The sequence below is a fragment of the Lynx rufus genome, unplaced genomic scaffold (assembly GCF_022079265.1).
Source record: "Lynx rufus isolate CCGP_SWC_20201006 ecotype Redwood Valley unplaced genomic scaffold, mLynRuf1.p SCAF_19, whole genome shotgun sequence".
Classification (NCBI taxonomy): Eukaryota; Metazoa; Chordata; class Mammalia; order Carnivora; family Felidae; genus Lynx; species Lynx rufus.
Window position 1 is genome coordinate 29,468,052 of NW_025814833.1, and position 26,281 is coordinate 29,494,332.

The 26,281-nt window shown below is 43.9% G+C and overlaps 1 protein-coding gene across 1 annotated transcript in view; it reads left to right on the plus strand.

The window, feature by feature from the left end:
- The window catches only part of LOC124513992 (transmembrane 9 superfamily member 2-like), an 88,245-nt gene extending 63,375 nt beyond the window's left edge, over nucleotides 1-24,870 (plus strand). Inside the window, exons 13-17 of the mRNA XM_047082092.1 lie at nucleotides 4,026-4,185; nucleotides 6,300-6,448; nucleotides 8,952-9,063; nucleotides 11,413-11,584; nucleotides 24,803-24,870. Of these exons, the coding sequence (XP_046938048.1) occupies nucleotides 4,026-4,185; nucleotides 6,300-6,448; nucleotides 8,952-9,063; nucleotides 11,413-11,584; nucleotides 24,803-24,870 (661 nt within the window). The remainder of the gene's footprint in view (nucleotides 1-4,025; nucleotides 4,186-6,299; nucleotides 6,449-8,951; nucleotides 9,064-11,412; nucleotides 11,585-24,802) is intronic.
- The last annotated feature ends 1,411 nt before the right edge of the window (nucleotides 24,871-26,281 follow it).

Below are 26,281 nucleotides of genomic sequence, written 5' to 3' on the forward strand. Positions count from 1 at the left end.
TTTGCTGTTTAAGATTCCATGAAAAGGTCTAGAAATAATTAGAGACCAACAAAGGAAGAACTATTTAGAATATAAAAACTTGAAACTGAAGGGCAGTTACAGAATTGTTAAACACATATTAACATTCTAGAGTGTACTTTCAAAAGGGAAATCGTTGAGACAGGTTAATTGAGTTTATGTATAAGAAGGGAGGTTATGATTTGTCAAGTGAGAAGTAATTTTTTCTGGCCATGGAATGATAACGGCTGAAATGAATCTCTCAAAAGCTAGGAAATTTGGCAGAGGAATACTGTGGCTAAACAAATTCATTAGAGCAGAAAGGTATTAAGAAACATTTGAAGAAGTATGGTTAAATCATGGGAAACCAGCCTCCCTTATTAAGATGCCAGAAACCAATGAGACCTAAGGTGGAGGTTTACTGTGGTTGTATTTGTTGTTGTTTGAAAGGGTTCAAAACCACAGATCCAGCAGGGGCAAAGTATGAGCCTTGAAAAAGCACAGTCAATGTCCCTACCGACATAGATTTAGTACGCAGAAGAGATCGTACACACAAGGTGGGGGTGGGGGGGGGGGAGGTGAGGCAGAAATAGTAAAATGAAGGAACAAATGGCTGAAGTCAGTTTATCATGAGAGATGAGGAACATCCAAAAAAAAAAAAATGATCCCAAATCAGAAATTGGAAGGCAACATTAAATCCTAGAATTGGAATGGACCTTGAGAGAACTTCCAACTACAGGACTAAACCAGAGATTCCCTCGACGGGAGACCTCAAAGCCTTACCTGGTGCCTCATAATGTGGATGTTACCATGTTCCCTCTCTCTGGTCTTTGACTAAATGTCTGGGGGAAGAGAAGATACACCCGATTGGTGGTGGGGGGAGGTCCCCACCATAGAGGCTTTAGTATAGCATAGTGGGATGGAAACAGCTTGCCCTTAAAGAATCACACACACACGTGAATTTGAATCCTAGCTCTGCCTCTTATCAGCTGTCTGACCTTGAGGAAATTATTTAATATCCCTAAAAGACATTAAGAACTCTGTCTAGGGGCGCCTGGGTGGCTCAGTCAGTTAAGCGTCCGACTTCGGCTCGGATCATGACCTCATGGTATGTGAGTTCGAGCCCCGCATCAGGCTCTGTGCTGACAGCCTGGAGCCTGTTTCCGATTCTGTGTCTCCCTCTCTCTCTGACCCTCCCCCACTCACACTCTGTCTCTGTCTGTCTGTCTCTCTCTCTCGAGAATAAACATGAAAAAAAATTAAAAAAGAACTCTGTCTATTCAAGTAACTTCTATTTTGCATGTGCCTGGGTTGTCTATCTAATTTTCCTTTCTTTCGTTTTTTTCTTCTGTTCAATTTTTTTTCTTTTTCCTCTAGTTTTGTTGAGAAACAATCGACATACATCGCAGTTCAATTTACATATATTGTGAAATGAGTCCCACAAAGGGTTCGTCTCACGTCCGTCATCTCACGTAGATACAATAAAAAGAAAAGAAAGGGAAAAAAAGGAAAACAAATCTCTCCTTGTGATGATGAGAACTCTTGAGGATTTACTCTCTTAGCTTCCCTGTCACACGGCCGGCCGTGTTAGCTGTAGTCATCACATTGTACATCACGTCCCCAAGACGTACTTATCTTCTAACTGGAAGTTTTGACCACCTTCCTCCAATCCGTGCCTCAACCCTGGCCCCAGAAACCACAAGTGTGATTTTCTTCTTCTAGGAGTTTGGTTTGCTTTTGTTTGCGTTTTAGATTCTACGTGTAAGGAAGATCATACGGTGTTTGTCTTTCTCTGACTTATTTCAGTCAGCATAATGCCTTCAAGGTCCATCCATGTTGTGGCAAATGGTAGGATTTCCTCACTTTTTAGGCCGAATAATATGCTAATGTATATGTGCACCACACCTTCTTTGTCCACTCATCCTTCGATGGGCACTTAGGGTGTCTTCATTTCTTCTTCTCTTCCCCTCCCCTCCCCTCCTCCTTATCCTCCTTCTGACGTGGGACTCAACCCACGAGCCTCGAGATCATGACCTGAGCCGTTACCAAGAGTCGGACGCTTAACCAGCTGAGCTACCCAGGCACCCCTAACGCTGCTTTCTAAGACATATCATTAGCTTTATATCCCAACCCTTTTACTGAGGTTTTAGTTCTCCTTGTCATATTTCTAATTCCTCTTGCTTCATGGTTGCAGTGCCTCCTCTAATCTCTCCGAGGATGTCAGTCACAGATTTTCCTTTTTAAAATTTTCTTCTGAGCTTCAGGGACCTTCTCTGAGAGACTAGACCTCCAGTCTTCTGCTGGGGTCAGGAAGGGAAGTTCCTTGGCTCTGCAGACTCGGGAGGGAGCCGGCAACCCTGTCAGTGTCTTAGGCTGACTTCCAACCAGTCCTGGTTTTAGCCACTCCTTCCCTCCCACTTCCAGAGGAACCCGGCGCTACAAGTCCCTGAGCCTTTGTTGGAGCTCCTTGGTGTCAGCGGAGTTGCCTCTCAGCTTTCCCTACGGACGACTCGGGATCCCAGGTCTCCCTGTTCTACTAACTCAGTTACTACTTGTCCTTCTGCTGTCTGGTTTACAAAATGGGTTGCTTCTCTCCTGTGTCCCCCACCCTTGTGTATTCATACCCTTTTAAAGTTCTTTTACCATAATTTTATCAGAGTTTTGAGGAGGGAGCAGAGCCAAAGGTGTGATTTCCATGTACCGTCTTTGACCAAACCTCTTAATTCTTCATGTGTTTCATATCCATCACTTGGGTTTTAACCATCACCACATTATACTGTTTCTTACCACTTTTTATCTAGTCTCCTGGTCTCTAGTTTCTCTTCCTTTAGGTCTGTCCTTTGCCATGCTGTGGACTCATCTGCTGGGAAGACTGTATTATGTACCTCACAGCTTTGAGTGTAAAAACCCTCCGGCCGCTTCTGGACGTCCGCATTCCTTACCCTGCCATTCAAAGCCTTCCACAATCTAGCCTCCGCCCACCTTTTCAACCTCATGTTTTAGGCTTTCAGAAACACTCGCATCCATATGGTTGTCCATACTCACCTGTAGCACTGAGCCAACTTGTCTGGAACAAATAGGGGCACGACAACTGGGCTTGCCTGGTGATTTATCCAGTAGATTCAGCAGCTGACCTGTTGATTTTGAGCGATTGACTTAAAGCTCTTGCTTTAAGTGAACATTTATTGGACTTGAGGCTTGTAGCCTATTTCAGTCTAGGATTCTAAAATCTGTCTTTAGGGGCGCCTGAGTGGCTCGGTTGGTTAAATGTTTGACCCTTGATTTCTGCTCAGGTCGTGATCTAGCGGGTTTCGTGAGCTCAAGTCCTACATCGGGCTCTGCACAGGCAGCTCGGAGCCTGCTTGGGATTCTCTCTCTCCCTCTATTTCTCTCTACATCCCCCCCCACGGTCTTTGTCTCTCTCTCAAATAAAAACTTCACAAAATTAAAAAAAATCTGTTTTTATTATGCATTTTCTTTTTTTTTTTTAAAGTTTATTTATTTATTTATTTTGAGAGAGAGCACGCAAACGGGTGAGGGGCAGAGAGAATCCCAAGCAGGCTCCGCACCGTCAGTGCAGAGCCCGATGCCGGACTCCATCCCACGAACCGTGAGATGAGATCATGACCTGAGTCGAAACCAAGAGTCGGACGCTTAACCGACTGAGCCACCCAGGAGGCCCTAGTCTATGCATTGTCTTTATTGTGTTCGCTCTATTGCATATTGAGTTTTTCCGTGGCATATTACTCCCCATCTCATTTATTTTCTGCTGGACTCTGGGGGTGCCAAGAAGAGTAGGATGTGGAAATGATGTCCTATAATGAACTGCTATCTTATTATATGGTATTGGGTTTAAGTCCCAGCTCAATGACTGGTTTCCCACAGTGAGATTTACTATTCTTTTAGGGTATAGCCTTATAATTTATTATATCCTTCTCACCAAAAGAACGTTCTGATATTCATCTCAAGTATGAGTTTAACATTTTCACGAAAGCATATTGCTTCCTGATGACTCTTTTTCTCCCCAGTGTCGTCTTTGCCGACCTCTTTTTTATGAACGTGATTCTTTGGGTGGAAGGTTCATCAGCTGCCATCTCCTTTGGTACTCTGATAGGGATTCTTGCAATGTGGTGTGGAATTTCAGTACCCCTAACATTTGTGGGTGCGTACTTTGGAGCCAAGAAAAAGGTAAATTTCTAAAATACTGCTTTTGACCATTGACTGATGTCTGAAATAATACCTAAACGTGTATATTACTATACATGGAATGTGAAATGTACCCTTGGAGAAAACTACGAAGAATGATCCTATTTATTTATTTCTTCATTTATTTAAATGTTTATTTTTTTTTGAGAGAGAGAGAGAGAGAGAGAGAGAGAGAGAGAGAGCATGAGCAGGGGAGGGGCAGAGAGAGAGGGAGACACAGAATCCGAAGCAGGCTCCAGGCTCTGAGCTGTCAGCACAGAGCCTGACACAGGGCTTGAACCACAGACCGTGAGATCATGACCTTAGCCGAAGTTGGACGCCTAACTGACTGAGCCACCCCAGTGCTCCTAGAATACTCCTTTTTTAAAATATTTTATTTTTAAGTAATCTATATACCCAGCATGGGGCTCGAACTCACAACCCCAGGATCGAGAGTCACACATTCTTCTGACTGAGCCAGCCAGGCATCCTGGGATAATCATTCCAGAATAAAACATTTAAAAATTAACAAAAATGGAACCCAGTGACCCTTTAAAAGATGTTATTTAAAGTACTCCCCACTTTATAGGTTGTTTAAATTTCTGTCTCTGTTGGAGAAAATTAAAAGGATATATAGTAGTAGGAAGGCTGACTTTAACCGAGTCAGAAAAGTATACAGCGGGGGAAGAAAGCTAAGGTACAGTCTGAAAATGGAACTGTTGAGTTTATAGATTTGAAGTTAGCTTATTCTACATATAGGGCAAAGGAGCAGGACACTGAAAAGACTACTCTGCAAAAGGAATGTATAAAGACATAGTGTGAGTTTGCACACTGTGTGCAAAGGGAGAAATCAGACAGCACAAAACGGAAGCTGGAGGTCCACACAGAGCAGAAAAAAAGAAAAAATGTCTGAAAACTACCGACAGATTTTTTTTTTCAACGTTTATTTATTTTTGCGACAGAGAGAGACAGAGCATGAACGGGGGAGGGGCAGAGAGAGAGGGAGACACAGAATCGGAAACAGGCTCCAGGCTCCGAGCCATCAGCCCAGAGCCCGACGCAGGGCTCGAACTCACGGACCGCGAGATCGTGACCTGGCCGAAGTCGGACGCTTAACCGACTGCGCCACCCAGGCGCCCCAACTACCGACAGATTTTAAGGGAAATGCGTGAGACAAATTCTGAGACGACTTTTTGACATGTATTACTTCATATTGGAACAGGCACCACTAAATATTGTCCGGTCTCTCCCTTGAAACTGACAGGAGATGATAAACATCCTCGTTGCCTTAGCTGTGTGCTTTCTCGTGTGGTGGCCACTGGCCACGTGTGATTTTTGAGGGCCTGAAATGTGGCTGCTTCCAAACTGGGATGTGCTGTGAGGAAGTGGAAAATCCACAGTGGATTGCAGACCGAACAACAGCGGCCAAATAGAAAACATCTATTGACTACTTCTTTTTTTAAACAGTTTTTTGTGATGTGTATTTATTTTTGAGAGAGAGAGAGAGAGAGAGCGTTGGAGAGACTGAGCCTCCCAGGTGCCCCTACTGAGTCCTTCTTATAGCAATGACACACGCAACTGAGAACATTTGTTAGATCCGATGAAATGGATTCACAAATTAATTCCACCTGTTTCTTTTTACTCTTTAAAATGCGGCTTCTAAAAAATTTAAAACTGCCTATGTGGCTTGCATTATCTTTCTATAGCACAGTGTCGGTCTAGCCTCTGCCCACATGACTGCTCTGGGAAGTGTTCTGCGTCCAGTTCCGATTCAGGATTCTGTCTTGTGATTATATGTCTATAAATTCACTTCAATTTTGGGGCGCCTGGGTGGCGCAGTCGGTTAAGCGTCCGACTTCAGCCAGGTCACGATCTCGCGGTCCGGGAGTTCGAGCCCCGCGTCAGGCTCTGGGCTGATGGCTCAGAGCCTGGAGCCTGTTTCCGATTCTGTGTCTCCCTCTCTCTCTGCCCCTCCCCCGTTCATGCTCTGTCTCGCTCTGTCCCAAAAATAAATAAACGTTGAAAAAAAAAATTTATAAAAAAAAAAAAAGAAAAAAAAAATAAATTCACTTCAATTTCATGTCATTCTGATTTTCACTTGATTTCTCTTCGAGCAGTTTAGGTTTCCAGTTTGCACGAACCAGATTCCCCGTCACATTCCTCAGCAGAGTTTTTTTACGAAACCACTGTTTGGCATCATGATCGGTGGCATTTTACCTTTTGGCTGTGTTTTCATTCAACTCTTTCTCATTCTGAACAGTATTTGGTGAGTACGGTATCGTCACAACCTCAAAACATCTTAATTGTTGATAAACGAAGTTTCCTATATTTCAAGGAGGTTAGAGTCTGGGTATGGCAAAACTTCATTTGCCTCTGGTTTTATCCAGGAAATAGCCTTCTGACCCCTGGGGTGGGGGGGACTTCCTAGGGAACTGAGACTTAATTCACAAGTTTTTAAAGACAGTTTTTGATGGAAATTTCTATGCAGGTTTCCTTTTTTAAAAGCAGTAACCTCTTTTTAAGCCTTTCCAGATGACTTACAAAGTTGGCTCACACCACACTTCTCCAAGCCTTCGCAGGGGGTGGGGTGGGGGGGGGTGTCCCTTGGAAGGAGGCACCTAAAGACCGGAAGAGGCAGCCGTGATGTGTATCTCTTTTCCATACCGACCTTCCATGCAAGAGTTCAGAGTTCCTCTGCTAAAAATACTTTGAAGACTTACAGCTTCAAAGACTTACTTTGAGCTGTAAGTCATGTTTTTCGGCTCTCCTTTCTGTCAACTGTTAGTTCTGGTGTCCTCACAGCTTTCCTCGTTTTATCTGCTGCTTTGAATCTGTTGGGGTTTAAGAATTCTGATAGCCGGGGCTCCTGGGTGGCTCAGTCGGTTAAGCGTTCGGCTTCGGCTCAGGTCATGATCTCACAGTTTGCGAGTTCGAGCCCCGTGTCGGGCTCTGTGCTGACAGCTCAGAGCCTGGAGCCTGGTTCGGATTCTGTCTCCCTCTCTCTCTGCCCCGCTCACGCTCTGTCTCTCTCTCTCAAAAATAAATAAACATTAAAAAAAAATCTCTAAAAAAAGAATTCTGATAACCAAGGGGCGCCTGGGTGGCTCAGTCTGTTGAGTGACCGACTTCGGTTCAGGGCATGATCTCACAGTCTGTGGGTTTGAGCCCCACGACGGGCTCTGTGCTGACAGCTCAGAGCCTGGAGCCTGCTTTGGATTCTGTCTCTCCCTTTCTCTCTGCCCTCTCCTGCTCATGCTCTGTCTCTGTCTCTCTCAAAAATAAATACATATTAAAAAAATTTTTTTTTAAAGAATTCTGGTAACCAAGACAGAAACGCACGTAAGGTGAGAACCCAGGCTTTCCAAAGTGCGACGGTTTTTACTTGCAAAGCTCCAGGTCCGTGACAGCTATTTCAGTTTCCCCCAGTCCCTTTTTCCTTAATTCCTGATTCTTGACTGCATTCTGGTTTCAGGAGCTGGGCAAGTCGGGTGTCGCTGCAGAGGGAGTTTTGGAGATGGGGCAAAGGCCCCATAAAATCAAATGGAGTAGCCAGCTGTGTGTATTTCTAACACTTTCATCCCAAAGCAATCTTTCAGACAAAGCTTTCAAGTCCTCAAAAGTGAGGTTTAATCACGCACATTAATTGCTCACTTTTTAAACAGCATTGTGGCAAATTGGTTTAAAAGATAAGCAGTAAAATCTGTTACCTTGTCAGCAACGAAATATTTAACATGCTGCAAAATAGATTATGTAACTGTATTTTCCAGATGTTTTTGATGGGATAATTTTAAAGTGAAAACTAAAAGCTTCTTTGGACAAGTTAACTTTTGTTTCAATGAAAAAGAGGGTGCTTGCTGTGTACAACATTGTATATACTTATTATCTATATACATGATGCTCCCCAACCCCCATTCTTCGTCCTTGCAACCAGGTATATACTCTACACGAGATTTAAAAAAAATTTTTGACGCTTATTTATTTTCGAGAGAGAGAGAGAGAGAGGGAGGCAGGCAGAGAGCAAGCGAGCAGGGGAAGGGCAGAGAGAGAAGGAGACACAGAATATGAAGCAGGCTCCAGGCTCTGAGCTATCAGCAAAGAGCCCGTTGCGGGCCTTGAACCCATGGACTGCAAGATCATTTCCTGAGCCGAAGTCAGATGCCCAACCGACTGAGCTACCCAGGTGCCCCTGACTCTGTGGGGTTTTTTTGGTCATATAATGTATTTGCTGATATTTATGGCATTTATAACCTTCCATTGCTAAAAAGAAAGCATGGCTTAAAGTGTGCGTGAAGAGGGGCGCCTGCGTGGCTCAGTCAGTTAAGCGTCCGACTCTTGATTTTGGATCAGGTCATGATCGCAGGGTCGTGCGATCGAGCCCTGTGTCAGGCTAAGCCTGCTTATGATTCTGTCTCTCTCTCCCTCTGCCCCTCTCCACCGCTTGCTTTCTCTCTCTCACTAAAAAAACAAAACAACCATAAAATGTGCATGAAGAAAATGATAGAGATACTGATGGTTCTTTAGTGAAAAGTGAATTGCACGAGCAGAGAAATAGGGGTAAGTAGGAACACGGATTCGTACTGGAGGAGATCAGGCCAAACTCTGAAGCCACATTGGTCGGTCAGGGAATGGTTTTTGGATGTTGGATGGATCGATGAAGGTCTGGAGTGAATCTCTCAGGTTAGACAAACGTGACAGTCTCTTGTATTCATTTGGAATGGTCTTTCTGTGTATTGTGAAGTTAATTTTAAGGCTATCATTTTTATTTTCAGGTCTCATCAAATGTACTTCATGTTTGGCTTCCTTTTCTTGGTCTTTATAATTCTCCTGATTACCTGCTCAGAAGCTGCAGTTCTGCTGTGTTATTTCTACTTGTGTGCTGAGGTAAAGACCTAAGAAACGAATGCATCTTCTCCTTCCCAAACTCGCACTATTGGAAGCACATGTTAACTACCTGGTTTCTACAACTTGGGATCAGTTTCATATTGTGTTTTCCTGATGACACATGTTGATTTTGATGCAGCTTTGATGGAAAGTTAATGCTACTTTGATGGAAAATCTAAACAGAAAGCAATTTTTCTCCGGCTAGTTACTATAATTGCTGCATAATATTCAGTTAACATAGAAAAAAGCAGGGAACTGATTTGATATTTAGACATACAAAAGATCTGGCTCAATTGGTGTTTTGTTGTTTTTTTTTTTTTGACAATTGAAGTTTTCACAGCTTGGGCCAGGATTGCATTTTATGGGTTTGAGATTGCTGCTAAAGGCCTTTTCTCTTACTTTTGGTTACCATGGGCAGAAGTAGTTTTGTTTACCCCACTGTACCCCCACTTTGTTTCTGATGTCCTGGGGCACCTGGGTGGTGCAGTCGGTTGAGCGTCCGACTTCAGCCAGGTCACGATCTCGCGGTCCGTGAGTTCGAGCCCCGCGTCAGGCTCTGGGCTGATGGCTCAGAGCCTGGAGCCTGTTTCTGATTCTGTGTCTCCCTCTCTCTCTGCCCCTCCCCCGTTCATGCTCTGTCTCTCTCTGTCCCAAAAATAAATAAACGTTGAAAAAAAAAACCCAATGTTTCTGATGTCCTTCTGGGTAACTAAGGTGGTAGTGAACGTTATTTTCTTAAATCCCCTAAATCCCTCTTGTTTTGGTAGTTAAATGTGACTCTCTAAACGTAACAATAGAGAGTTTTGGGAATGAGGATCATATACATGATGTTCTTAGAGCATTTTCTTCTTGAGCTACAAGTATAAGGGTGAAAAAATTAGAATTTTGTATATATTATACTCATCTTCTCAGTTCTTTTTTTTTTAAAACTTTTTTTTTTTTTAATTTTTTTTTCAACGTTTATTTATTTTGGGACAGAGAGAGACAGAGCATGAACGGGGGAGGGGCAGAGAGAGAGGGAGACACAAATCGGAAACAGGCTCCAGGCTCTGAGCCATCAGCCCAGAGCCCGACGCGGGGCTCGAACTCACGGACCGCGAGATCGTGACCTGGCTGAAGTCGGACGCTTAACCGACTGCGCCACCCAGGCGCCCCTCATCTTCTCAGTTCTACGGTGTATTTTTTGTCACAGAAAACCCGCAACAATCGTGAATGAAGTATATCCTCACAGGCAGATGATGTGTATATTTCTGTTTCTTAGAAGTGTTTTGAAGGCCCCCAAGACCACCCACATGTCTGGTGGTTCACTGGAAAGACTCGTGGGACTCAGCACACAGATGTACGCCCGGCGAGGGCTTAATATAGCCAGAGGACACACAACAGGATCAGCAAGGGGAAAAGACACAGGTGGAACCTGGAGAAATCCACGTCTAGTCTTCCTGTGCTTTTTCTTTCCCGTGAGGGGACACACCAATTACGTTCCCTTTTTCAGCGATGAAAAATATAGTCATATATGTGCAATGTTTCTGCCCAGGGAAGCCCATTAGAGACTTCACATCCAAGGTTTTTACTGGGAGCTGGTCACATAGGCACCCTCTGCCTAGCAATTACAACAATTCCAGACCCCCAAAAGGAAAGCATGTGTTCGCCATAAATCACACTGTTTGTACGGCCTAGGTATAGCCAACATGTCTTATCAGTCAGGGGATGATTAAATGCCGAATTCTCAGATATAAGCCAAGGGCCAGCCTTGCAAGCAGGCCCTTCTAAAGATAGCAACTTCAGACCTGCTACGTTAACTCTTTTCTGCACTGTAGGTTCCCTTGGCCCTTGACCACAGTGCCTTTACAGTAAAATGAGCATCAGTTGGCGCCGTGGGGAAGGGTGAGGCAAACCTGTGTATTGACCTCAGTCATGCCCCCATGGGTCCTGAATTCAGCTGGGTGAGACAAATCCCATTCACCATAAAGCTCTATATGCAGTTTCTGTACTAACCTTTGTCTACCTGGCCCGAAACGTCAATTCAGGCCCAGCTCCTGCCAGTAAATTGAAGCTGACCCGAAAGCCTTCCAAGGCTGAGGCCGTGTCATGAGAGAAAGGATGCGTGCATTACAAGTACGGTCCCCGAGGGCACACGTGGTCCCCCTGGAAACAGGGAGTTTATCAGTGTTAAGGCACCCCAAGCAGAACGTACATTAGTCCGACGGTTTCTTATAAAACTTCCCCTTGGATTTCTTCTAATCCATAATCTAATGGAGCCTGTTTCATGTGGTTTGTTATCACAATAATTGCTAACCCGTTTAGAGTTAGGTTTCACCTAAAGTGAATTTTTTCTACTTCTTTTTGCAGGATTATCACTGGTGGTGGAGAGCCTTTTTCACTAGCAGTTTTACAGCTGTTTATCTTCTGATATATACAGTTCATTACTTCTTCACCAAACTTCAAATCACAGGCACGGCAAGCGCCATTTTGTATTTTGGGTACACGATGGTCATGGTCCTGATTTTCTTCCTTTTCACAGGTAACCACAGAATGACTTCATGCATTTCACACTCTCTGAAGAGACTTGGAGATAGCCATAATGTGATAAGCATCAATTAACGACTAATGGGAGGAATAGGGAACAAAGTCATCATGTTCATTTTTATGCTTTGGGGATAAAAGATTGTAAAGCCTGGGGAACCGGAGGGACCTGATGTACTTAGCTTCAAGATTGTCCCTTGTGAATGTTTCTAAACAGTAGGGATGTGTTCCAAAGCACATAAAGGGTTATGTGTAATCACCTTTGAATAGCCTCCAAGCATAAAAATGAACTGACTTGAATAACTTTTAAATTAGCAAAAGTAGATGTAGCAAATGTGTGGCCATATAAGCAATTAGATGTGAGGGACAAGATGTATACTCCCCAGGATTACTCATTTGGGGTTGTTATTTGGGTTCAAGATGTGACAGCAGCCTTTCTGTAGATGAAGGCTTGTTGAAGTACGTGACAAAATGGAGTGGTTTATAAAATGATCTGGTTGGGGCACCTGGGTGGCGCAGTCGGTTGAGCGTCCGACTTCAGCCAGGTCACGATCTCACGGTCCGTGAGTTCGAGCCCCGCGTCAGGCTCTGGGCTGATGGCTCGGAGCCTGGAGCCTGTTTCTGATTCTGTGTCTCCCTCTCTCTCTGCCCCTCCCCCGTTCATGCTCTGTCTCTCTCTGTCCCAAAAATAAATGTTGAAAAAAAAATTTTTAAATGATCTGGTTAAGGAAATTATGAGGTCAGAGAGCTTGGAACCCTTTTCAGTACAAGTGAGGCAGTGTTCCATCTCTATCTGCCTCACGTTTTTAGTATATGTGCTGCCGAAGCGAGCACTTGCCTCACGTTTTTAAAAAAAGAGTTTATTATTTTATATTTTATTTTTTTAGATGTTATTTTTAAGTAATCTCGATACCCAATGTGGGGCTTGAACTCACAACCCCGAGGTCAAGCGTCACAAGCTCTTGGGGCGCCTGGGTGGCTCAGTCAGTTGGGTTTCTGACTTCGTCTCAGGTTATGATCTCGTGGTTTGTGGGTTCTAATCATCAGTGTGTCCACTATACTGACAGCTCGGAGCCCCAAGCCTGCTTCGGATTCTGTGTTTCCCTCTCTCTGTCCCTCCCCCACTTGCGCTCTGTCTCTCTCTCTCAAAAGTGAATAAACATTAAAAAAATTAAAAAAGAGTTGCATGCTCTTATGACTGAGCCAACCAGGCACCCATCTACCTGCTTCACTTAAAAAAAAAATGTTGTACTTATTTTTGAGAGAGAGAGAGAGAGAGAGAGAGAGAGAGAGAGAGAGCGCACAAGCGGGGGAGGGGCAGAGGGAGAGGGGGACAGAGGATCCAAAGCGGGCTCCATGCTGACAGCAGCGAGCCCGATGTGGGACTGGAACTCACAAACTGTGAGATCATGACCTGAGCCGGTCGGATGCTCGTCAACTGACTGAGCCATCCAGGCACCCCATACTTTTTCTTCATTTTTAAGTTCTAGTTTTAGCTCAAGTCACAGGTCATTTTGACAAATTTTAAGTTACTGTCTCAGATTTTAAGTCTCAGGTTCAACAAATGTGTAAAAATCCACAGTGGAAACTTGTCAGAAATCCAAGCCGAGAGGGGCGCCTGGGTGGCTCAGTTGGTTAAGTGTCCAATTCTTGGTTTCGGCTCAGGTCGTGATCTCATAGTTCATGGGATCGAGCCCCATGACAGGCTCTGTGCTGATAGCCTGGAGCCTGCTTGGGATTCTCTCTCTCTCTCTCTCTCTCTCTCTCTCTCTCTCTCTCTGCCTCTCTCCTGTGTGCGTGTGCACTCTCTCTCTCTGTAAAAAGAAATAAACTTAAAAAAAAAAAGAAATCAAAGCCCTGAGACAGGTGTAAATGTCACCGGAGAAACCAAGGCATCTCGGTGGCGGCTCCTTTTTGATACCGTATTACCTGTGAGCTGCCGGTCTCAACTCCTCGGTACACAGAAGGCTGTGCAGACTTCCTCTCGTCTCTCAGCCACTGGACATTCTACACACACCCCTCGTGTCTTCTGTTTTGGATTTCTCCCCCAGGGACTGACTGGCTTTTATATTTGGGTGATATGGAGTTGGCTGTGTTGAGCACGGTAATTTCAGGCTTCTGTTTTCTTCATTACCTAGCACTTTGACTCCGGTTGCTTTTTTTCTGGAAGCCTCGTATTACAACAGCTTCTTTCCGAAGGTAGGTGGAATCCCGGATGGTCACACTGCGGGCAGAAATCTTCTCCCATTGGTTGGCTCCACCGTTTGCGGTGTCGTCTGTCACCCTCCCCCCGAATTCTGACTCGTGAAGGTTCCCGGTGATCCCTTGCCAGATCCAGTGGCCTTTCTCTAGCCTTCACCCTCCTGGGCTTCTGCAGCTCACTCCCCAACACCTATTCTGTGGAAGTCTCTCAGTGTGATTTGTGTCATGTTCCCTGTGCCCCTCTGGGCTTTCTTTTGCTTCCCTTCCCCTATCCTGTCACCTACCTCTAGCCTTTATGCAAGCTTCAGTCTTCAGCATTTCAGTCTCCTCTTTGTACCGCCTCCCTGGCGGAGCCCGTTTGGTCCTGTGGCTTTGTTTACCTGCTCGATGCTGACAGCTCCCGAGTCAGGAATTCTTAACATAGCCCTTTCGTGCCCGATAGCCGATTAAACTTCCCTAGTCGTGCTTCTTCGGAAGTTTCTTATCTTTGTTCATTCTGCCCAACTCTTGCTTTTGGTCTTGGTCGAGGCCTTTGTTCCCTGATGCCAGAATTGCTCCGACAGCCTCCTATTCAGTTGGCTGGACCCAAGTCTCTTCTTTCTAGCCCACTCTGCACACTACCTGATGGTGAACTTCTGTCGTTTTTTTTCATTATATTAATGCAATTCGGTCCAAGATTAATTTTAATATGTCAACACATATTTATAGAATGCTTACACTGCACAAGACACTATGCCGGGTGCTGGGGACATAGGGGTGAAGAAGACATAGGGGTCCCATGTTTTTGTGGCCCTTATATTCTAATGCAGGGAGACAAGCAATTATTAGTTGGATGAGCTTCATGAAAGAAATGATGTTAAAGAAGAGGTGGGTGGTCAACTGTTCCAAGCAGAGGTGACAGTGTGTTCAGAAGTCTTGACATAGAAAGGAATTTGACATCTTCAAAGAACACAGAGAAGCTTAGGATGGCATTAGAGGGAGGGGGGCTCTGGGAGACAATAGTGATGTTAGAGAGGTAAGGAGGGGTCAGATCTTACAAGGGTCTTAGAAACTATATTAAAGAATTTAGATCTTATTAGAGGAGCCATAGGAAGTTCAGGGAGTTTAAACAAGGGACTAATGTGATTGTATCATTCTTCTAATTAAATGTTTGTTTATTTTTGAGAGAGAGAGAGAAAGAGCGACCAGGGGAGGGGCAGAGAGAGAGGGAGACAGAGGATCTGAAGCAGGCTCCGTGCTGACAGCAGAGAGCCTGATGAGGGGCTTGAACTCATGAACCGTGAGATCACGACCTGAGCTGAAGCCGGACACTCAACCGACTGAGCCACCCAGGCGCCCATCATTCTTCTAATTAGAAAACTTTAATAGTGACGTATGTCCTTGTCTATCAAGGGTAAACTGACCTTGGGGGTTGGGCCCCTGTTCTGCCTACTCAGTGTATTTTCTAAGCCTCCTCCAGACTGTTTGAGCACGGAATTGGAATCTCCTTGAGAACAGGGGCTATGTCTTATGCCTATTTTGTATCCTTCATTGTGCAAAGCACAATGTGGATGTTTCTTCTTGACTTGTGTAGAGTGTGAAAGAGAGGAGATACCATTATGGCGTGGTGTTTCCATATCTTTTTTAAAAATTACATCATAGGTATGAGAAACCTCCCAGGTAAATTCTGGTTATCGTTCGTATCAGAAAAAACATTAGTAAAATTATGAAGTGTGTTTTTGACGTCTATTTTCTAGAATTGTTTTTTAAGAATCCCTGTCTGCTCACAGACCTGTAAATGGCATCTCCTTACATTTCATCATCATATAGTTTTTTCCTGTTGAATTGCTTTTATTTTTTCATTATCATTGTATTTTGAGGTTCACGGCAGGAAGCAGGTCTTATTGTCTATGTTCATGTTGTTTCACTTTTGAGGAAGGCATCCTCAATTAAATCATTAATCTTGAGAATATAGATGTACACAAGAGTACGGTTATTAATTGCTGATTACTCTTTCTTGCTGTAGACACATGCTTCTGAAAGTGATTTTTTTATTAAAAAAATTTGTTTCTAATGTTTATTTTTGACAGAGAGAGAGAGAGACAGAACGTGAGCAGGGGAGGGGCAGAGAGAGAGGGAGACACAGACTCCGAAGCAGGCTCCAGGCTCCGGGCTGGCAGCACAGATCCCGACGCGGGGCTCGAACTCACAAACTGTGAGATCATGACCCGAGCGGAAGTCGGATGCTCAACCGACTGAGCCACCCAGGCGCCCCTGAAAGTGATTTTTTTTTAATGGCAACTTGGAAATTAGCAGTGTCCACTCATGGTAAAAAATGCTGAGGAGTTTCACACTTATTTAGAATAATTATGCATTCATCCGAAGCTATTCCTTGCGATCACCACATTTATCTTTGGTATTTGGATTCATCTGTGTCATCACAGCAGAAGGCTAGGACTTCACAGCTGTCATCTTTTAATATTGAGTATTGTGACTCTAGGGAAGACTCTGTATACACTAAGTCTATTTCCATGTTGCTACAAATCCTTTGTTTTTATTTATTTATGTATTTATTATTTTATGTTATTTATTTTTTAATTTTTTAAACATGTTTATTTGTTTTTGAGAAAGAGAGAGACAGTGTGAACAAGGGAGGGGGGCAGAGGGAGGGAGACACAGAATCGGAAGCAGGCTCCAGGCCCTGAGCTGATGCGGGGCTCAAACTCACAAACCGTGAGATCATGACCTGAGCTGAAGTTGGATGCTTAACTGACTGAGCCACCCAGGTGCCCCTATTATTTTAATTTTAATTAATTAATTAATTAATTAATTTTTTTATTTTAAAGTTTATTTATTTTTGAGACAGAGAGAGACAGAGCATGAACGGGGGAGGGGCAGAGAGAGAAAGAGACACGGAATCGGAAGCAGGCTCCAGGCTCTGAGCCATCAGCCCAGAGCCCGACACGGGGCTCGAACTCACGGACCGCGAGATCGTGACCTGAGCTGAAGTCGGACGCTTAACCGACTGAGCCACCCAGGCTCCCCTATTATTTTAATTTTTAAAGTGTTTTATTTATTTTTGAGAGAATGCAAGCAGGGGAGGGGCAGGGAGGGGGGACAGAGGATCCAAAGTGGTCTCTGTGCTGACAGCAGTGAGCCCGATGTAGGTCTTGAACTCATGAACTGTGAGATTATGACCTGAGCCGAACTTAGGCCCTCAACCGACTGAGCCACCCAGGTGCCCCTTTATTTATTTTTTAAAAATGTATTTATTTAAGTAATCGCTACACCCAACATGGGCCTCAAACTCGTGACCCTGAGATCAAGAGTCACACAGTCTACTGACTGAGCCAGCCAGGCACCCCAAATAAGTTAAAGGCTTAAGAAAATGAATTGAAATAATAGATTTTTATATTGATAGGAAGGACAGAAGATCACAATAACCAATAAAGATCTAACCTTAGGATTCCTTCTCTAAAAGTCTATAGTGCTATGTTGTATTATAATGTATAGCCTAATGTAAACCTGGCTTCCATGGATATTGGGTAGTAAATGAAATATGTGATGATGTATATTTTAGGCAAGCAATGAAAAATGCTTTCATTTAGCCACAATCTATTATTCAGCCATTGAGAGCAGTGGTTCTCAACTAGGGGTGAATTTGCCCCTAGGGAACATATTTAGCAATATCTGGAGACTTTTTTTTTCAGTTTTTTAAAAATGTTTATTTATTTTTGAGAGAGAGAGAGAGAGAAGGAGACAGAGCAAGTGGGGGAGGGGCAGTGAGAGAGCGAGGGAGACACAGAATCTGAAGCAGGCTCCAGGCTCTGAGCTGTCGGCGCAGAGCCCGACGTGAGGCTTGAACTCACCGATTGCGAGATCATGCCCCGAGCCGAAGTCGGATGCTTCACCGACTGAGCCACCCAGGTGCCCCTGGAGACATTTTTGATTGTCATGACTGGGAGGTTGGTAGTGACATCTAGTGGGTGGGGGCCAGGGATTCTGCTAACCATCCTACTATGTGCAGACCAGCCCTCTACCACAAAGAATTATCTGGCCCCAAATGCCCAACAGTGCCACCGTTAAGAAACCCTGGTCTAGAGTTGAACTATTTCTGAACCTCACTTTTACCTGGGAGTTGATGCTGTTTTCAAAAGACAATTTTGATCGTCTCAGGAATCAAGATTATGTTTAGAATCTGAGACTCCGAACCACCAATCACTGTGCGGTCTTGAAGCCAGTGTGGTACAAGGAGCGTTTGAGACCCAGAAGAAGTGTCGGCCAGGTGCAGAGTGCCTTTCTGGTGGCTTTCTCACTAAGTGTCTGTGCTTTGAATATATTTCTATTCATTAAAAGAGCCTCACGACGCTCAATATGTTTTGAGAGTTTCTATTGTGTAATAGTTTATCAGTGTAAGATGAAATATCCTGAAGGAAAAGTCCAATTACCTTAACACACAAATGTTAGCTCTAGTGGGTCTTTTGTGTTTTACGACACCAAGTTGTCTCTGCCTTATTAAAGTTTTCGGCTCTAAAGGCCAAAAAATCAAAAAAAGGGATAAAGACGTATTAATGCTGATTGTTAACCGACAAACAAATATTTATTAAGCTTCTATGGGCTTGGCAATGTGCTAATAGGGAATACGGAAACACAGATCTGAGACTATTTTTTGTTGAGTTGACTATGTACCAACTGTTTGCATATATTTATCTCACTTAATTTTCACCTAATTGTCTAATTATCATGACATGTTAGGTCATGTAACTCCCACTGTATGGGTGAGGAAACTGAGACCCAGAGAGATTAAGTGACTTGTTCAAAGTCACTCAGCTAGTACCCGTTGGAGCTGTGATTCAGTCAAACCCAGGTTGGTCTGACTCCAAAGCTCATTCTCTTAAATACAACTCTGCATGTCCTCCTCAAGAGAGAGACTCTCCTTGGGCGGAGGCCAAACCAACAACGGAAGAATGCCCACGGACTCTCCTCTGTGGTCCTCTGTTTGACCAGGTAGATTGCTCTTAATCGGGAGAGCTGATCGGCGCACGTAAGACAATACAATATCGCCCTCGGGAATCCATGATGAAAACAGAGTATCTCAAGTGTTTCCCATGCCCTTTTGGCCCTTCTTTCAAAAAAATAGAGGCACAAAAAACAACAAAAAAAAAATAGAGGCACATTCTTCTAGTTTTTCCTCTGGAATAGTCTCATTACTTCTTCAGTCCCAGCTCATTTTGATTTCAACTTACATTTATGGCCCTAAATGCTAAGTGCTGTAGAAATGAGCAGGACAGAGTCCCGTCGATTCTCAAGGATATTGAAAACTTCCGGCTCCCATTATTTTTCCCAGCGCAAGTGGTTGCTGGCCTCCTCCAGCTCTGGGCCCCTAGTAGCCGGTATTCCTCTAGTTTGGAAGGGAAGCGTTCCTTTTCCCCGGAGGGGAGCAGAATCTGCATTCTCTGGCGTTCTCGTATTGTGTATTTTCCATTCTCTGGCATCTCATACCTGAACTGATGTCTCCTCCCTCCACCCCAAGCTTTTTGTGTCCAACTGGTGCTTATTCTTCGAGGTCTTTCTGCACAGAGCAGTTCATGGTCACCTCAACCTGTATCGATCTCCCTAACCTGGAACAATCGGACGGGGTTGGCTTTGAGCTCCAGCTGTATTGCTTATTGGCTGGGTGTTGTGAGGCAAGTCAACGGGCTGTCTGAGCCTCTCTTTCCTCGCAGAGTGGGGAAAATCCTGGTACTTACCTCGGAGACTTCAACTCAATCTGATCGCACGTGTAAGCACTTAACCCAGAGCTGAGCATGTAAGTATTTAGGACACAGCAGATATGCTCATCATTATTAGCATTATTATCATCATATTGTCGTCGTCATGAACTACAAGTTTGGTCGTCTCATTCTCTGGCTTATGTGCCTTCATTGGCTCCCAGGCGCCTGCCTGATCAAATCCAAACTTCTTAACTCGCCATTCCCTATTTGGCTCTCACCTACTTTTTCTCCTATATGCTGTCTTTGGTGTTCCCTTAATTTGTACTTTTTTTTTTTTTTTAATTTTTGAAAAATATATTCAAAGTTTATTTATTTATTTATTTTTAACTAATCTCTCTTCCCAACATGGGGCTCAAACTCACGACCCCAAGATCGAGTCGTGTGTGCTTCTGACTGAGCCAGCCAGGCTCCCCAATGTTCCTTTCATTCTTTGATGACACATCCTTAATGTCCCAATTCTTCTGCCATGGTTCTCGCTGTTCCTTAACACTACCGGGGTTTAATTGTTCCAGGCCTTTATGGGTACTTTTTGCTCTGTCTCGAATAGCTGTCTCCCATCCTCCAATGCCCCTGAGTCCTGCTTTAGAGTACCTTCTCTGTGATGCCCTCTCCAAATTCTTGCCATTCATTCAAGAAGTATATATTGAATACCTACTGTGCGTCAGTCCTTAGAGGCCGGGACTGTAGCCGTGAGCAAAACTTTATATAACGGGATAAAAATCTCTACCCTCATGGAGCTTACATTGCTATGCAGTTCATTCAAACGGTTCAGTTTAAAAACGAGTGTCGTCTGCCTACAACATGTTCAGCACTATGCCAAGCACTGGGGGTACAAAACTGAGCAAGGCTTAACCCCTAGCCTCACGGCTACAGTCTGGAGAGAGAAGACCTCCAAATCATTTCCATGCATTGTGGCAAGGAGCCTAGTAGAGTGAAGCCCAGGGTTTTGTGAAAGCCCTGAACAGGGCCTCCCAGCTCAGGCATAGGTGGTGGGGGGAGCGAAGGAGATCAGAAAAAATTTTGCTGGAGAAAGTGATAGAGTGGAGTCTTGAGGGAAGACTGAGTCTTAACAGGGTGAAGGGGGAACTGACAGGCTGAGCAAGGCATGGTATGTGGAGATCTATAGGTAACTTTGGGCTGCCGGAGTTTGAAATGTAAGACATGGGTGGGGCGCCTGGGTGGCTCAGTCGGGTGAGCGTCCGACTTCGGCTCAGGTCATGATCTCGCAGTCTGTGGGTTCGAGCCCTGCATTGGGCTGTATGCTGACAGCTCAGAGCCTGGAGCCTGCTTCAGATTCTGTGTCTCCCTCTCTCTCTGACCCTCCCCTGCTCATGCTCTGTCTCTCTCTCTCTCTCTCTCTCTCTGTCAAAAATAAATAAACATTAAAAAAAAAAAAAGAAATTTAAGACCTGGGATGGCAAGTGGCAAGAACAAGTCCTAAAGAAGTAGGGTAGGGCCCAGTCCTGGAGGGCTTCGTGTGCCAACCCTAAGGAGTTGGAATTTTTATATCCAGTCGTCGTTTTCAAATGTGGGTGTGCATCGCATTCATTTGTGAAAATTATTTAAAACCAATATATCTGATGCCCATGGCCTATCGCACAGCCCTGAATCAGAATCCTTGCTGATGTTTATTTTTAACAGCTTAAAAGGTTTCTCCTACACTCAAGAGTTTGAGTGCTTCTGCTATGGGAAACAATGTAAGGTTTTAAGTAGAGGCATGGTAATCAAAATTGTGCTTTGGAAATCTCACCGTCACTCTGACAGAGTGGAAGATAGATTTGAGAGGGAGGGAGAGAGAGAGAGAGAGAGAGAGAGAGAGAGAGAGAGAGAGAGATTGGAGGTAGAAACAAGCCGAGTGAGTTTTCTAGATGAGAGACGAAAAGGATGTGGCTGGAGGCCCAGTCGCTGTGCAGTTGAGCAGACGGATGGAGGGGGTGATTCCAAAGGTCATAAGTAGTTGGAATTGGCAGGTCTTGGTGATGTGATCCACAAGATGTGGATGCAAATGAAGAAGGATTTAACGTGTTGTCTATGTAAGTAGAGATAGGAGTGTGTAGACGTCACCTGAGATCAGTCCCTACGAGAGCCCTTGTCTGTCCTTCCCATTGGCCAGCAAGGGCCAGGCCCGGGGAGAGTGCTTCATGAATACTGAATCAAACATGGCTGAAGGGAGTCACGACCCTCAAGACTCTCTTCTCCAAACAAGCTTTCTCTTCATTCCTTCGTGCAACGCACAGCCTTAATTCCAACTTCAGGAAAAGCTTTCGTCTGCATGGTTTACTCAGTGCTGCACATTCTTAAATTAATGTGTATTGGAATTTAGCGCCCACCGTGGCTGTGGGAAGACCCTTTAAAGATTGGTTATATTGAGTAGAATGTGCTAGAACTGCAATTAGGGAAAAGACAAGGGGAAAAATGGGCTTCTCTGCTTGTCTTGGAGTGCCTCATCAAGATTCTGTGGTGAGATTGTCTTTTTCTTATGTATCCCCTGACCTAACGATAAAAGGTTATGAAGCTTAGAAAGAAACCGGGACATTTCTCGTATTGTGTTAGTACTTTCTCTGACCTGAGGCAAAAGTAGACAGAGACACCGAAGTGATCGTTGTTCTCTCCCTTTTTGGCCCGTCTCTGTTTTTCTACCTTCAAATTGTGCTACACCCAATTGAGTCGTAGAAAAAAAAATATTTTAATTTCTCCAGATCCTTTTAAGTTATTTTTTTCAATTGTGTGGCTCAATGACCTTCAGAAGAGAAATCTCCCCACCTCTCTTTATACTTAATTATGTTTGCTTACATATAATGAAGGAAGGTAGGAAGGCAGGCAGGCTAGTCCAGAGGTTCTTTTTTAAAAAATTTCTTGTAATGTTTATTTATTTTTGAGAAAGAGAGAGAGCACGAGCAGGGGAGGGGCAGAGAGAGCGGGAGACACAGAATCCGAAGCAGGCTCCGGGCTCTGAGCTGTCAGTACAGAGACCGACGTGGGGCTTGAACTCATGGACCGTGAGATCATGACCTGAGCCGAAGTCAGGTGCTTCACGGACGGAGCCACCCAGGCGCCCCACTAGTCCACAGGTTCTGAAACCCTGGTTGCATGTTAGAATCACCTGGGGAGGTTTTAAAAATCTCGATACTTAGATTGCATCCCAGATCAATTAAATCAGAATCTCTGGGGGTTGTGACCCAGGCATTAGTAGTTGTTAAATCTCACTAGATGATTCCAGGGTACAGGCAATCTTGAGTCCTACACTAGTCAAATAAGCCCCATGTGACCATATTTTTCAATATGAACCTGTTTTTCAAATCAGAACATGAACGGCAGCTGTAATTTCTTGTAATTTCTACTCTGACGGGCACGCTCATGTATCTTACCTTTTTCTCTCAGGTCAAGCCTGTTATTTGGGTGGGAATATAACTCCTTTTCACTTAGGAGGAGCAGGAGAGATGGGTAGCTTGTTCTATATCATATAGCTAAGTGCCTGCCTGACTCCAAAGTCAGCTGACTGAGCTCAGTCGACTATCAGAACAGTGTGAGGGTTGCTGGATATTTGTGTTTGGGGTAGGAGACAATGTGGGTATTGTAAGTAGAGCCTCAAAAAGTTGAAAATTCATAGACATTTCCGTAGTTTATGGGGATAATATGCAGCAAACTGAAGTCAGGAATGTCTTAGATTCGGAGGCATGTGTTGGCTACACATTGCCGTCTCCTGAACCCTTAAAGTTGCTGGATTCAGAAGAGGAAGCTTAAAGTAGGAATAGGTAGATTTGTGTCACTCCGGAGCCCATGGTCTTAGTCACTGTACCGTACTGACTGCTGAAAAGGAACTTTGAAGGGAGGGAGGGAAGTGGCAGGATAGTGCATTGGATGGGAAGTTATTCTGAGCTTGGAGAATGGCAAAGAAAAAGGGACCAAATCCTGCCTAATGCTTTCTGTGGTTAAGATGTTTTCCTAGACAACTGAATTGTCTTGGGGTGCCCCGTTAGATTATAGGATCTGGGAAAGAGAACTGTTAGAGTTCTCTTTGATTGAGTCATTGAACCTTAATATCTGAGAATTGCTTTTATAACACGAACATCAATGAAATCCTATGGTAAAGAAAAATTTGCCCAGAATTGTATCACTGTAAATATAAAGGTATTTTCTTTTGTCCACGCTCTGCTCTATGTGGTCCTTGGGTTTAAGTGTATATACCGTGTCCACACTGGTGAGTTAAGGTCTGGCTTACCTAACACCATATTACAGAGATTGCCCCACGCTGCTTTAAATTTGTCATTTCTTAAAATGTTTCATTTTGAGAGAGAGAGCAAGCAGGGATGGGGCAGAAAGAGAGGGAGAGAGAGAATCGCAAGCAGGCTCCGTGTTGTTATCACAAAGCCCAAGGCAGGACTTGATCTCACAAACCGGGAGATTATGACCTGAGCGACCATCAAGAGTGGGACGCTTGACCAACTGAGCCACCCAGGCACTTTTGACGACTGTCTTATTTCATTGAGCGATTAGTCCAGCATTGAGCTAAGTCACCTATTTGGGGGCATTTGGTTTGTTTTTCATTTTTCAATATCATAAATCATAGTATTATGAATGCCATTTTTGGATGTAATTTTTTTTTCCTTCTATGGGGTCATTTCTTTTAGATAAATCCCCAGAAATTGGATATTTCTCAAGTTTAATAAGACAAAACTTTGATTTATAAAACTAATACAGGGGCGCCTGGATGGCTCAGTTGATTGGGCGTCTGACTTCGGCTCAGGTCATGATCACACACTCTGTGAGTTCGAGTCCCACGTCGGGCTCTGTGCTGACAGCTCGGAGCCTGAAGCCTGCTGTGGATTCTGTGTCTCCCTCCCTCTCTTCCCCTAACCCACTCGCATTCTGTCTCTGTCTCTCTCAAAAATAAAGAAACGTTAAAAAAAAAAAAAAACTAATGTATGTCCAGGGTATGCAAGTAAATAATAGATTATTGCCACTTTTGTTACATAGAATGATAACGGTTATTTACATTTTCTAAATCGAAGCAAGTTCTACCAAGTTTATTATATTAGGAACAAGCCTTGGACCTCTTTGTATCCTTTTTGAAATAGAGAACTTAAGCTACTCCAGCCGTTCTGCTCATCCTCTTTGCTCGGCAAGAGAGCCTGGTGATTTTTTTATTTGATAAGGTACGAGTCTTGAGACTTAGAGAATCAGTGGCCCGCCTCAAAACTGACATGCTTTGGTTTGCTATAGTGTCTGGTTAACAAGGATCTTTTTTCATTTTCTTTCAGGGACAGTTGGGTTTTTTTCCTGCTTTTGGTTTATTATTAAAATCTACAGTGTGGTGAAAGTGGATTAAAGAACGTACCCAGGGGCTTCCAGGCACATCACCGTGGCTTTGGAATATACACATCTGTATCTAAATGAACATCTATAAATAGATATCACTTAAAAATCTCATTGTCTGGCTTCCATTTGTATGACACAAAATACCGAGTGTGTGGAAAAAACAGGTTGGGAAACAGGTTTATTCAAAGTCAGACCGTTCTGAAAAGATAGCATAAAAAAGGTTCAATTGAAAGCAATTAGAGCAAGGGAGGCACATTTCCTTACAAAATGAAAGGTGAGCACACTGGCTTTTCAGATGAAATGTTTTTTTTTTTCTTTTTCCTTTTTCTTCCTCATTTTGTATACGGCATCAGAACTATTGTCAAATAAACGTTAAATAAAACGTGAATTTTTCTAACGTCAGTGAATTGGACAAACTGTATTCCATTCTTGTAGTTGATCATTTTATCTATCTATCTATCTATCTATGTATCTATCTCTATGCCCATTGTGGGGTTTGAATTCAGGACCAAGAGTCACGTGCTCTACTGACTAAGCCAGCCAGGTGTCCCTGGATGACCATTTTAAAAATGCACATTGGTTTAGCATATAAAGTTTATGAAATACCAGATACCGCTGTCATATTCCTCAATTAAATCTGCACATTTCTGGTTATTGGTTGTCTTTTTCTGTTTGCTGTCCTTTGGAGGTTGAGAATGTTCAAGTTTGACTTAGCTGTGTGTAGATTAAAAATCTTGGGACTCAATTTTCTTGGATTTATTTGCTTTGACTAAACAATAGTCAGGTGTCATAACTCCCCAAATGTCAGGAATTTGTGTGGCAAATATTCTCCCGGCTTGCCGTTTTGGGGAAGCAGTCATGAAAATCATACATTTCCTGTGATAAATTTTATTGATAATTATTGGCCTTATTGGGGAAAACGTTTGAAAACAACGTACACATATGCTTCAATTCATGAACATTCTCAAAGCCGTCCTTAAGCTGAGGAGTACTTGTTTGTGTGTGTGTGCTGGGGGGGGGGCGGGATCAAAGAAGTCGGGTTACCCTTGAAGGGGAGATTGAAATTCAGAAGGACAGGGTCAGAGAGTTGCATTCTGAAGGAGAGTTGGGGGGACGTGGAACTTGACTGGTTTCCTCACGGAGGGAGGTAATTCCCGAACCACTAGGATGCCTTTGTCTACATTGAAGGATCAGGGCTCTGATTGGTGGCAAATAGGCCTGGGACCTGGAGCTGGCCGGTGAGAGAGGAGGGAGTGGCTACGCAAGGTCAAAGGTGTCTCTTAACAGTGGAATTTTCAGATCCTCTCGACTTTCTTCCATTCAGTCTCAGAATCATAGGCTGAGCCCTGTGAGGAGTAAGTGCAGTTACGAGATTCATTGGAACCAATTCCATTCTCCTCTAAATACTTTGAACTAAGCAG